The 12,336-nt window shown below is 41.1% G+C and overlaps 1 protein-coding gene across 3 annotated transcripts in view; it reads right to left on the bottom strand.

The window, feature by feature from the left end:
* HLF (HLF transcription factor, PAR bZIP family member) overlaps positions 1-10,410 on the bottom strand; it is a 76,718-nt gene extending 66,308 nt beyond the window's left edge. The window contains exons 1-3 of one of the 3 annotated variants that reach the window (XM_034412482.3): positions 10,255-10,410; positions 9,800-9,945; positions 6,661-6,996 (exon numbers count right to left, since the gene is read on the bottom strand). In XM_034412482.3, the coding sequence (XP_034268373.2) occupies positions 6,661-6,996; positions 9,800-9,905 (442 nt within the window). In that variant the 5' untranslated portion in view covers positions 9,906-9,945; positions 10,255-10,410. Of the gene's footprint in view, positions 1-6,660; positions 6,997-9,278; positions 9,748-9,799; positions 9,946-10,254 lie in introns of those variants that run through there. The other 2 variants (XM_034412483.3, XM_087886944.1) reach the window with 2 other exon arrangements.
* Positions 10,411-12,336: the final 1,926 nt, after the last annotated feature.

The following is a 12,336-nucleotide window of genomic DNA, read 5'->3' as shown; positions in this document are numbered from 1 at the left end:
TATTTTGTCTTCCAATGTGGAGGCCTGGTGTTATAGAGATGCCAAAGCTGAACTTCAGGAAAACAGGCTATGTTCACTCTGACAACGTAAATTGGCTTCATACTCCAATTTTTAGTAAGCTTTCAACATAAAGACTGAAGACAGACAGAGGTAGGATTTCATTGTGTATATTGGCCTCTCCCAGCCTGCTGTTTCTCTTCCAGGGATATGAAAGCACCATATCCTCCAAAAAGAGGGAAAGGATCAATCCCCCCCCACCCATTTCATCACTGTTCTTAAATTGTTCACATCTTTCTATGAATGTTTCTGTTTCTTTTCCCCAAATTCTTGTTTTGCTTTGTTTTTCCGATCACTGTCTGCACCAATTATTTTAGGGTAAGGTCTCCAGAACACTACCTGCAGATGGTACCAAACCCCCCAAAAGATACCCACTGGGAATTCTGCAAGTCGCAATCCCAACACTTCTGAAAGAGTGCCAAATTGGGGAAATCAAGAGATGGAAAAACACAGAATCCCCTCAAATGATATGAGACAATACACACTTACTACATAACTCAAAAGGTTCAGTGCAATTATCAAATCATCAGAACGTAATCAAGTACACAATATAGAGAACTGTGTCTTCCCCTATCTTATTTCACAGAACAGTAAAAATATAAAAATGCCAGACATAAAACTGAATTTCATTTTACTTCAATGTAAACAGCTTCTTGATATATAATGGAAAGCAGTGTACAAATATTTGCAATAAGGAAATAAAATAAACCCTAACGGTTTTGGCATCATTGTTCATTTCTATCCAGCAGAGAGAATTTGTACATATTTCCTCCCCATAAAGGTTGGAGATCTATGTTGAATTCTTAACACCTTATTTTTCTTTCAGTAGCCAAATTCAAGCAACAAATGGGTACACCATGTAAAGGAATCACTTGTCAAAATTTACTCTTCTTTTCAATCATCTGTCAGTTCAAGATTTGTGTTTTTTTAATCAATCCAATATTGCAATCAGGATTCAAAATAACTTCCATTGTTTTTTTTTAATGGCCAAATTGCCATAAACAGAAGAAAGTTAGCAGAGATATGTGAATCTGTGTCCATCTACATCCTTCCTTTCTAAAAGGAAGATATTTGAGATATTAGATCTTTTAATTGTTTAATGGGTTTTAGTCATAAGGTTCTTAATGTTTGGCCAAAGGGTATAATTCTTTTAAATTTTTAAATTTTGTATTGGATGTTTTTTACTTGGCTGTGCACCGCCCTGAGTCCACTAGGAGAAGGGCGGTATACAAATTTAAATAAAATAAAAAATAAAAAATAAAAATAAAAGTTGGGTAAACGTCTTGTACACATTTCAGAATTTGGCTCACCAGAACATAAAGCCACTGCAACCACCATTTGGCAAAGTCATGGAAGTCACTGTTTTGGTTTTCCCAGAGAGACAGAAGCATCCTGGGAATTTTAAATTAATTACTCTGCCCTCTGTTCTTATTATCTTATTATCAGTGCCAAGCAGTGGTAGGTTGCCCCTGGTTCGGACCAGTAGAACCGGTAGTAAAACCGAAGGGAGGCTTCGCCCACCGACCCCAATGTCATCAAAAAAGTGCACGCACGGCCCCATTGTGAACCAGTAGTAAAGGTAAGAAGAACCCACCCCCAGTGCCAAGACACTAAAAGTACCAACTCCTGTTGCTACTTGCCCATCATCCACTTCCTAGTCAGCATGCTGAGGAAAGTCTAGGGGGCATGGGTCACACAATCAACCCCTCAAATTGTGAGCCCAGTTCATTACATGATCTTTTGAACTAAAACAGTGGGGAAAATAAGTTCTCTTCTTTTGAATAGAAAGCACAGAATGGGACAACTTGCCGCAGCCAATTCACTGTGGACAACTTGCCATGGCCAATTCATCACAGCCAATTCGCTACAGGACAACTTGCCATCGCCAACTGGCTACAGGACAATTCGCTACAGGAAAATTCAACGATTCAACTTACATATTTAAAATAATTTAAAAAATATTTTAATGTTTGTCATTCACATTACATTTTATCCCTCCTTTTGCATCATTTCTATTTTACCATTTATTTGAAATTAGCATTATTTTTGTCCCGCAGCGAGTTGGCCCATGGCGAGTTGGCCGCAGTGAATTGACTGTGGCAAATTGTCCTTGAACCTAGAAAGCATGAGCTTTGTTACTTAAGTCATTTCTAATGTGAATTCTGACAGGCAACACATCAACTCATTGTAACCTTGGACCCTGTAGCTCCAAATGTATATGTGCTTGCTGGGTCATTTGAGGTGAGGGAAAGAAACTCTTGGTTTCTTTCTTTATGGCAAAGTCTCCATTGCTTTGTTGTATTGTTCATGTTGCAGATCTAGACTGAAAATAAATACTTGGCTTACAGCCTGGAGATTCTAAGGAAACTTTGGGCATGATTTTTTTAAATAGGAGGGGCATTTGTGGATGCTAACAACAAAACCTGCAATCAAAATAACTTTTGGCAGTAGGACAGTTCAGAAGTGTGTTTTGAAATTCCTCAACCACCCGGGCAGGGGGAGAGAGGGCGGGGTGTTTTCTAAAATCAACCAAGAGCATAAATCTTAGCCAGGCCTGATTGTAAAAGAGGTTGCAAATGAACCTTGACAGGTGACCATGTAAAGATTGGCTGCTTTTCCTGCTCTCCCAAAAAGATACGGTGAAGGGAAGGATTATCATTCTAATAATTTTCTCTACCTTCCATGCTTGGCCATTGAGGCGTATCATAGAGTCATTTCAAAGATATAGAGGGAACCTGACACAATCCTGAGTATGGTGTAGCATCTGAGAACACATGTGGCAGAAACAGTTGTCTTGGAAGCATTACTACACCAGATCCTCCCAGCCAGTGGAAAGATTTACCCATCAAAGGTGATGCTTGCCTAGTCTTTGTCTTTTTTGCAAGAATTTGATGGGTGGGGAAGCCATGTGATACCACCATGGGGTGTCTCAAAGTGCTTCCATAATGTTAAACCCCGTGCAGCTTTCTTTTAATTGGAAAAAAAAAACCCTTTCCTTGACCTCTTAAGAATAGAGAGCATAAAGGACCAGGTTTGAGATGTCAGGCAGAATCCACAAGTGAGAAAGGGAAATGATTCTTGCCAATGCACCAGTGGCGGGTTTCTACCGGTTCATCCCGGTTTGGGCAAACCGGCAATGGCGGCAGTGGGAGGCTCCGCCCACCTGCCCAGACATCATCATGGATGCTCTGTGCATACGCAGAAGCACCACGCGCTCGCTTCTCTCATGCACACGCGTGCTCCCGGTTCTGAAGGTAAGTGGAACTCAGGGATGAAATCTACTTACCTTCCCAACCAGTTTGGAAGTGCACGCGCCGCATGCGCTTGAACCCTTTGTGCATGCGCAAACCCTTCTGCACATGCACATAGGTAAAAAACATGTAATGTAATGACGACCGGGCAGGTGGGTGGAGCCTCGCGCCACCATCGCTACCGGTTCTCCGAACCACCGGCCACCATCGCTACCGGTTTGGCTGAACCGGGCTGAATCGGGAGCATTTCACCCCTGGTGGAACCCACTACTGCAATGCACCTTCATGGAGTACCTGCCAGAAAATTCACAGGAAGTGACTAGCCAAGCTCAGAGAGACCACCTGCCTTTTTAGGCTTTCTGCCTTTTTTTCCTCCCCTCGATGTAATCCACATTTCTCCTGCAGCCAATGCTGCTTCCAAAACCTATAATTCTCTCCTTAAAAAAATTACTCCCTCTCTTTCTTGGATGAGAAGCAAAACGTCTTCAAAGAAAAACCAGAAAGTCTAGTTGCCTCTTGAAAAAGCACCTTTGGGACCCTCTCCATCATGTTTTCTTTCAGTGCTGTTTCAAAAGTTACATCTCTTTAAAAGCCGCACATGGAACTCGTCATCATTACACCTCAAAAGCAAAAGAAAAAAAAAAAAAAGCCACCAGGATAAGTTTCCATCATACACCTGATTCTGAGAGCCCATGGGCCAGGAAGCCCAAGCCACTGTGGTGTTGTGCGCTGCACACCAAACACACATTTTCAACTCAGCACTTTCTTTATATGTGGAACTGTGCTTGGGATGCCATACTCACTTATGTGCAAAGAAACTAGTTGGTTGGAACCAATTCACAGCCGCGTTCCCATCACATACTACTCAGCACTTAATAGCTTTTCAGAGAAATGTATACTGCCTCCATCTGAAATTCTTCCCCTTGTTTCAATTCCAGTTGAAATAAACATTCATTCAAAAAAAAATAATCAACTGAAGTGCATGTCAATGAGGATTCTGGCTCTGATTTTCAAAGAAATGCAGCTTGATCACCAGTCTCCTCCCAGTTTCTGATAATCACACAGTTTGTGGCTTTGATTTTCTGTACCATTCTTTTCCACTCTCAATGCTAGCTGCTTGATTTATTTTGATTTATATGTCTTTGACAACAATCTCTTGTTCACCATCCCAGGACCAGAGAGCAAATAACATGGTTTCCTGCTGTTGACAATGAGCTCTTTTCCAACAGAAGTCAGATAAGCGATAAATAACCCAAGTGAAAATTAAATATAGGGCCAAATTGCACTTCGTGCAGATTTCCCTAATTCTATTTGGTATTAATTCAAAGTACTTAACACATCCACCCCACCATATATTTCTCCTTTTCCTAACTGCTTGTTTGACAGACCAACTTGTAAACATAAATAGAACTGACCTAGATATCCCACAATTTTCATGGGGATTAGTCCTAATAAATATAATTAGGACTGCAGGCTCAGTTTTAAAATATTTCCAAATTGCTTCTCTGTTTAATAAGGAATGTTTAAAGCAGTGTTGTGATTATTTCAGAATAACTGTAGGGGCATTTTCAAGAGAATGTTCTCAGTTCCCAGAAGATTTTTCAAGTTGTCTTCTGGGCACTCTAACAAATGGATTGTGATATTTCCTGTATGTATAAGTATCTGTCAAATGAGATGTATTAATCACATACCGTTCAGAAATGTTGTAATTAGGAGACTGCCGATATTGTTGTACCAACAGTTCATTAAAGTAAATCTGAATTCTAAAAAAATTAAGAACAGCTTCACCACTTGCAAAATTCTCCCACAGAAAGTCTTCTTTTTAAAAAAATTAAAATCTGACAGTAGTTACTTTTATGCAAAGCTTCCTTCAATGAAGAATGAACTATTCAAACTCATTGTGAATTCTAGTGTTTCTCCATTATTCCTTCAAGCACATGCTAGTGTCTGCTATTAGCATTTTGTGTTGCCTCCCTCTAGCTGGAGACCTTACCTCCAGATATCAATGAACTACAACACCCTGGCTGATAGTGATGGATGCTAAGAACCATACTTCAGCAACATCTGGAGATCTACAGGTTCCAAACCCATTGCAAACAGATGTGCAACCTGGAATGTAGACAATTCCAGCACATCTCATGAACCTTTCAAAACACCCATTCAGACATGACATTAATTCTAAATGTGAGATGGCAGCTGTCATGTAATTCATAGAAATGTGGAGAGCCATTTCCCCACACCAATATGGCAGCATTTAGGTAAGGAATTGCATGGGCATAACCAAAGCATGGTTTCTTTACATGCAAGTACTGGTTGGCTCCCTGCACATAGAAAGCTACAACTGATAGCAAGTGGCTCTACTTATGTGGTTCTTGGGAAAAAAACATTCTCCAAATAACACAGGAAGTTGTCTCAGTTTGAGGACTTCCCTCCTTGCTCCAAATAACACATGATGGGAAGACTTTAGTGTAAGGCTTCATATTAATCCATTATATTTATGTAAATATGTCCATAGTATACTGGAACAGAAGAACTGGTGCTGGCTCTCTTCCAATACTCCCCTTCTTCATCTTACCAGTCTTGCTATATTGAATCAGAAGTTCTAAAATGACACTCCTTATATGTGTCTGAATGAGAACCTCCCTGCAGGAGTTAGCAAATTCTGTGTATTGCAACCCCTCCTCAAAATAATAAATGAATATGCATGACAGTCTCTATGTATAGAACTAATGATTTCATTCAGGTTCTGACTGGGCAAGAAATAAGTATATTGCTTAATGTTAACACTAGCACTTAGACTTATATACCACTTCACAGTGCTTTACAGCTCTCTCTAAGCTCTGTACAGAGTCACCATATCTCCCCCCAACAATCTGGGTCCTCATTTTACCGACTTTGGAAGGATGGAAGGCTGAATCAACCTTCAGCCAGTGAGAATAAAAATCCTGACAGTGGGCAAAGTTTGCCTGCAATACTGCATTCTAACCACTGCACCACATCACGGCGCTCTCTAACAATTGCATTTGAATCTACATATCATGAGTTATTTTCAAACATTGTGATACTGCAGGTGTATGCGGTCAAAACAAGGAGAAACACTGAGAGTGAGTTTTGACAACACTCAATAGTGGTGAACATGAATCAAAAGTCCCATTTTGAATGAAGTAAGAGTGAGACCCTGGAAAAGCAAGGAGCATGATCTAATCTCCCATTCCTTGCACTGAATCAAGTTTCTCTCCAGTACTTCACACATATTCACAACCTGAATGGAAAAGGCTCCGTGTGACACACATGTGGAACTCCTCACCCATGGTGCCAAAGAAAATAATAATCAAAGGACCTCTTACTTTACCTGGCCTGGGTGTATTTTGCATGCAGTTTTGGGAAACCATTGTCGGGTGGACCGATGTAGATGCTCTGTGGCTGAGGTCCATGACAGGTGGTGAGGCTGAGGTAGGTTGCTGAAGAGCTGGCTGATGAGGGCTGTGGTCGTGCTGGACTGGACTGGGTGGGATGCCATTCTCTGAGAGAAATTCTTCCAGGTCCATGTATTCCAACTGGAAAGTGTCACCATCATAGGGAAGTGTCTTGTCCCATAATGTAGGCCCCAGAAAAGCAGACTGTGGGACAGTGGCACTGGTACTGTCGTCATCCAGTTTTTTGTCTTTGTCTTTTTCTTTATAAAATGCTAGAAAGGGAAGGGGAAGGCAAGGAAACATGAGGAAATTTTTAGCTAGTTTCTTGCTAGGAAGAAAATAAAGGAAACCCTTTTGTACTTATTCTTTTTGGGGTTCTATGTTTGGAACACAATTGAAGTCTCTGGATACATTTTTCAGCTCATTAACGCCATGCATGTTTTCCATCTCTGCTTTTAACTTCAAATTCATCTGCATTCTTGGCTTCAAGCAATTGCAAGCTTCAAACAACACCACTCCAAGATTTCATCAGCATGAGGAACAAGAAAAATTGCTCAAATGGGTATAGTGGAACATGGCATACGGGATTTGCCTGATCAAATCTTACAGAATTGAAATTACTCATAATGGTAGGGTTTATATATCTGTTCTAAGCCAATGTTTTATTAAACATGGTTTCATTTAAGCCACCACTAACTGGCATTGCACAACACAATAAGCCAGAGTTTAGTAACCACAGTGGCTTTGTTTGTATACATTAGACAGAATCTAAATAATAAAAGCAAGATTATGGTTTCCGCAATGTATGTAACCAGTTACTACTTCAAATAGGTTTAAGAAGAACAGAATACACATTGTGTTTGTAATGCATTGCTAACTTGCTTCAAATCAATTTTGAAGGGCAACATACCACATTTTAAATATAAATAAATATATCACCACAGCTGATTTTTTAAAAAACCCAATTATCTAGATGAACATGCTAGTTAGGAATTTTGAAAATGCTATCTTAGTAAAATAGCCTAATTTAGTCCAATCTTCATCATTTGCTGCTTAGAAACTAGAAATCCATAATGAGAAGCTATAAAACAAGCCAAACATTACCCAGGGGAGTCACAACTGCATTTCACAAGACTGGTTAAAAATAAACTTGCAGCAGCAATAGAGAGGCTGGAAATATTAAGCCCCTTTTTAGCTTCTTCCTACAACCATTTCCAGATTTGTATCTCCTCTTTCTTCTACTCCTATGCCTGGGATTGTTTTGAAATGCACATTTGTTTTGAAGCCAAGAACCAGAACTTTTTGTACACTGTGTAGGAAATTGCAAAATTAATTGTAATCCCCCCTCCTCCTTGATGGATTTTTCTTACAGCAAAGTAGCAATAAAATGGTAATTACAGGTCTTTGTGCAACTTGTAGTTTGTTTCTTCATATCCATTGGATTTAGACTTATTATGCCTGCAAATAACTATTGGCAGCCACTTCCTAAATGTGTAAGTAACCCTTAATGCATTTCTCAGCAACTGGTCATCCTCTTCAAATATATTTTATTAAAACATTTACTATTTGTACATTCAATCTTTCAGCACTGGAAATATTTCAAGTTGTTATCAGTTCTAAAAGAACTACCCCAAAAACTTTCTTTTCAGAATGACACATTACATCAACATAATTAATCTTGATATCCTATTCTTGTGTTTGGGGTTTTCTTATGGAAAAAAATGTGTATTGATTCATAGTCAACAGGAATGAGATGAGTCTAAACTACACTGCACAAGTATTAAAATATAGGTAATAGGGAATATTACCTAGAAAATCATAGAGAATTGTTGAATGCTGTACAATGCTTAGCTATTATTGACTTTTAACTGCATTAGAGTTTAATGGTTTTACTAGTACCTTTAGGGGGAAAATACATGCTGCAAGTTCTGATTTCAGGAATGCAGTAAAATTTCTGATTCATGTATGAAACAAGTCTCTCCAGATTTCTTTTAAAAAAAATAGGCTTTAAGTAGTCTTATGTGTATTGGGGGGGGAGCTGTGTGCACACATTTATGGATAAATGTATGCCCCATGTAATGCAGAGAAAAGCAGTATGGGGAGGGCCTACAGTTCAAGGCATACACTTTCTTCAAAATCGCCTCCACAGAAATTAAATGCTCTGACTTTTAAATCAAACAAGGGCAAGAGCTGCTAGATTCTGTAAAACCATACTGCAAAAATCCCAATTTACCTGAGAGAAACGACACTAAAAAAAAAGGGGGGGGGAGGATTTACTTCTCAGAAGTGCACAATACAAACACTCTGACCCGAATTTCCCTCTTTTCTGACATCTTGGCAAATTGTGGTATCGGAAGGCACTTTACCCAAAAGAGCAGCTGCAATGTACCAGGGAACCTGCCAACCAAAAATAAACTATCCGGTGGATAAAAAGTACGGTCACTTTTGACGCTACACTATAAACACACCGCACGCGCTATTTTTTTTTTTTTTAAGCAAAGAGTAGCAAGCTATTGCAGCCGGGTTGTTGTTGTATTTTTTTAGGCATACTTACTTGAGGGTAAGTCCAGTGTATTGAGTTGGACTTATCTCCGACTAACATACAGAGAGGCAAAAAGAGGCAGGATTAGAAAGAATCGTTGTTACCACTCGGGGTAATCCTAGGCGTGTTTACATGGAAATGAATCCCGCTTGATTCAGCAGAACCAATTCCCAAGGATCTTTAAGCCTGCAACTGCAGCCTCCGGCGAGCGAGCCGAAACAAAAATGCGCGCTTCAGATTGCGCGGAGTTGTCCGCGTCCCGCCTCGACGCGCAAAAAGCCCTTATTCCCAAAAGCAACGCTAGGGTTTAGACGCGCGCCTCTGTTCGCACGGCTCGATCGCCGCTTTCCGTAAAACTTGAGCACGGCTTGTAAGCCTTACAACAACCCGCAGGACCATAAAGCGGGGCGGAGGGGTGGAGGGTGAGGGCAATAGGGAAACCCACCGCCACACTCCTCCTTCCCCTGTTACACACGCGCGCGCGCACACACACACACACGATCTCTCTCTCTCTCTCTCTCTCTCTCTCTCACCATCTTCGTGATGCAGCGGCAGCTTGAGCGGGTTTTCCAGCAGGGATTTCAGCACCCCGTAAGTTGGGGGTAGGAAAGATGGGTTCAAAGGAAGAGGTCGAGCCATCCCTCTTTCGCCCTTCCTTCACTCCGCCAATTTGGTTAAACTAGCAAAAGAAGAAAAAAAGAAGTACAGAGGATGGAAAGAAAAGAAGAAGAAGGAGGGGAGAAAAAAATCCCAAATCGATCTTCCGTTCGGAAAAGAGCGCTCTCGTCCTGCAGGGGAGAGGTGTGTGTGTGTGAAGGGAGTGTTGGTTTCGGACGACTTCGCTCCAAGCGAATCGGGGCGTCCCTGGATCTCTTTTTTGCATCAATAATAGCAAATTAGACCAAGGAGGGTTTTTTTTTTAAAAAAAGAGAGAGAGAGAGAGAGAAGAAAGGGAAGGGGAAAAAAAAAAAAAAAGAGGCAACCCTACCGGCCAGATTAGCCAAACGGCGCTTTCGAGCTCTCTCGCTCCTCCCAGTCCTAAGAGCTGGCTGGGGCCACCTGCGCCGCTCTCAGAACATTTGCACACCCATGTGCGGACACGGATCAAAATGACGTCAGAGTTAGCGCAGCTCCCCCGGTAGGCGGGCAAGGGAGGAGTTCGCGAGGCTCCGGGCCCTCATCGTTTATCTTTGGGTTGCCGCCGCCGCCGCGGCTGCTTCTCATTCCATTGGTTTTTTGCTCGCTGATGTGGAGAGGCAGAGTTAAAAGCGGGTTTCTGCTGAGGAGAAGGAGGAGGAGAACCTGCCTTCAGGAAAGGCCTTCACGGAAAAAAATATTTTTTTTTAACCCATGAACAAAAATAAAATGAAAATAAAGTCTGTGATAACTTTAAAACCAACGGGGTTTCTTTTAATTCATTTTTTTTTTAAATTCATTTAAAATGTTTTGCTACCTACCGCTCGGATGTCAGGGTGGAACCCCATTTACGGAAACACACAACCGTGTTGAAAGGTTGCAGCCAAAACCTTAGAAAGCCAAATTTGATTCATTCACATACTCCTTTATATTTAAAAGCCAGGATAAATGTTTTTTTTTAAAAAAATGAATTTTGCTGACCACCCAAAGGATAGCAGAGCCAGCCAATTCTCTAGGGAGGACACTCTGTTCTGGTCCTAATACAGAGGCTGCCATCAGTGGAAATGTGGTTCATTTGCCTATTTCTCTAGGTTCATACAAGGTTGCGCTAGGATGCAAAGCTTGGCTGCTCTAGAAGAGCCAAACAAAGCCACTGGCCTGGTTAATACAGCTGGGCAAGGCTTCAGTTTGGATCTCTAAAGGTTCTATGGAAAGCAGGAATTTGCATCAGCCTGCAACATCTACTTAGTGGATGGGAGACCACTAGGAGATCTCAACCTACTTTGGGGTAGGTTGAGGGGGGGGGAAACATCCTGGAAGAAGGCAACTGCAAACTACTTCCATATCCTGCCAAGGAAACTATATAGATGTATCCACGTGGTCACCAAGAGTTGAGCTCAGCTCAGAGGCTTGATCTAATCTTGTACAAACCCAGCCGTTGTGGTTAATTGCTGTTTTGTGAGGAATGCAACCCCAGAGTTAACTGAGTAAGCCATGATTCTATTAACCATAGGTTAATGTCCTCAACCATCTCAGTCAATGAAAACCCTTAGAGTGTGCCAGAAGACATTACTTTAGCTATTTCCTTCCGAAATATTTTGGACCTGAGAAAACAAAACCAGCTCTCTGAATTGGATTTAAGACTTTTCTAAATTGGTGCCACATGTGTGAAGCAGCTAGTGATGCCACGGTTGCCATTATTAACAGAGGCTTCTAAAACCTCAAGAAAGGATTAGCTTATTTTGCATGCAAGAAGCAACATCTGTTCTTCATTGTGGGAAACTGATTTTTTTTTTACATAGGTGTTTTTATTACAGCAAGCTAACCTAGAAGGCATTTTTTTTTAAAGCAAAGAAAAGTGGTGCAATGGTGCTTCCTTTCGGGCTGAATGTTTCTGGAGGCAGCACACAGTGCCTGGAGAAAAACTTGTCAGCCGTTTATTTTTATACCTGCTCATGTGGTATTTGGGCTTCAGGACTGATATCAAATACTTGCTTAAATAAACTTCAGAGCAAGAGGAGGGCTTGGTATTTTCTTTTGCTGAGAGCGACTTGCTCTCTCCTGCCTAATCTTCCATCACAATCAGGTTCCACCGGACTTCCCTGCCAACACTCTCAACTCTCCATTCGTTGGTCAGGTATTTTTTTTAACTTACAAAAATTAAGCAGGGCAGAATTCAAAAAGCCAACGTATGGGTTGAACCATTCCATTCAGTGGCACTCCATTCGGTGAGAAAGTACCCAGAAAGCTAGGGAACACTCATCTTTTCCCATACTCCATTTACAATGTGGCAAATTTTGTGAGGTCCTACTCTTTAAGATTCGCTTTGAAGCTTCCCAAAACCTCTTCGTTCTATTCAAATTCCATTGGAATCTGCAACATTCTATCCTGGCTCCATCTCTGAAGAAAACCTCAACTGTTCAATTGTCAATAA

The sequence above is a fragment of the Pantherophis guttatus genome, chromosome 2, assembly GCF_059756535.1.
Source record: "Pantherophis guttatus breed Tessera chromosome 2, ASM5975653v1, whole genome shotgun sequence".
NCBI lineage: Eukaryota > Metazoa > Chordata > Lepidosauria > Squamata > Colubridae > Pantherophis > Pantherophis guttatus.
The sequence above is the reverse complement of the archived record's forward strand: the minus strand, read 5'-3'. Positions and strand labels throughout refer to the sequence as shown.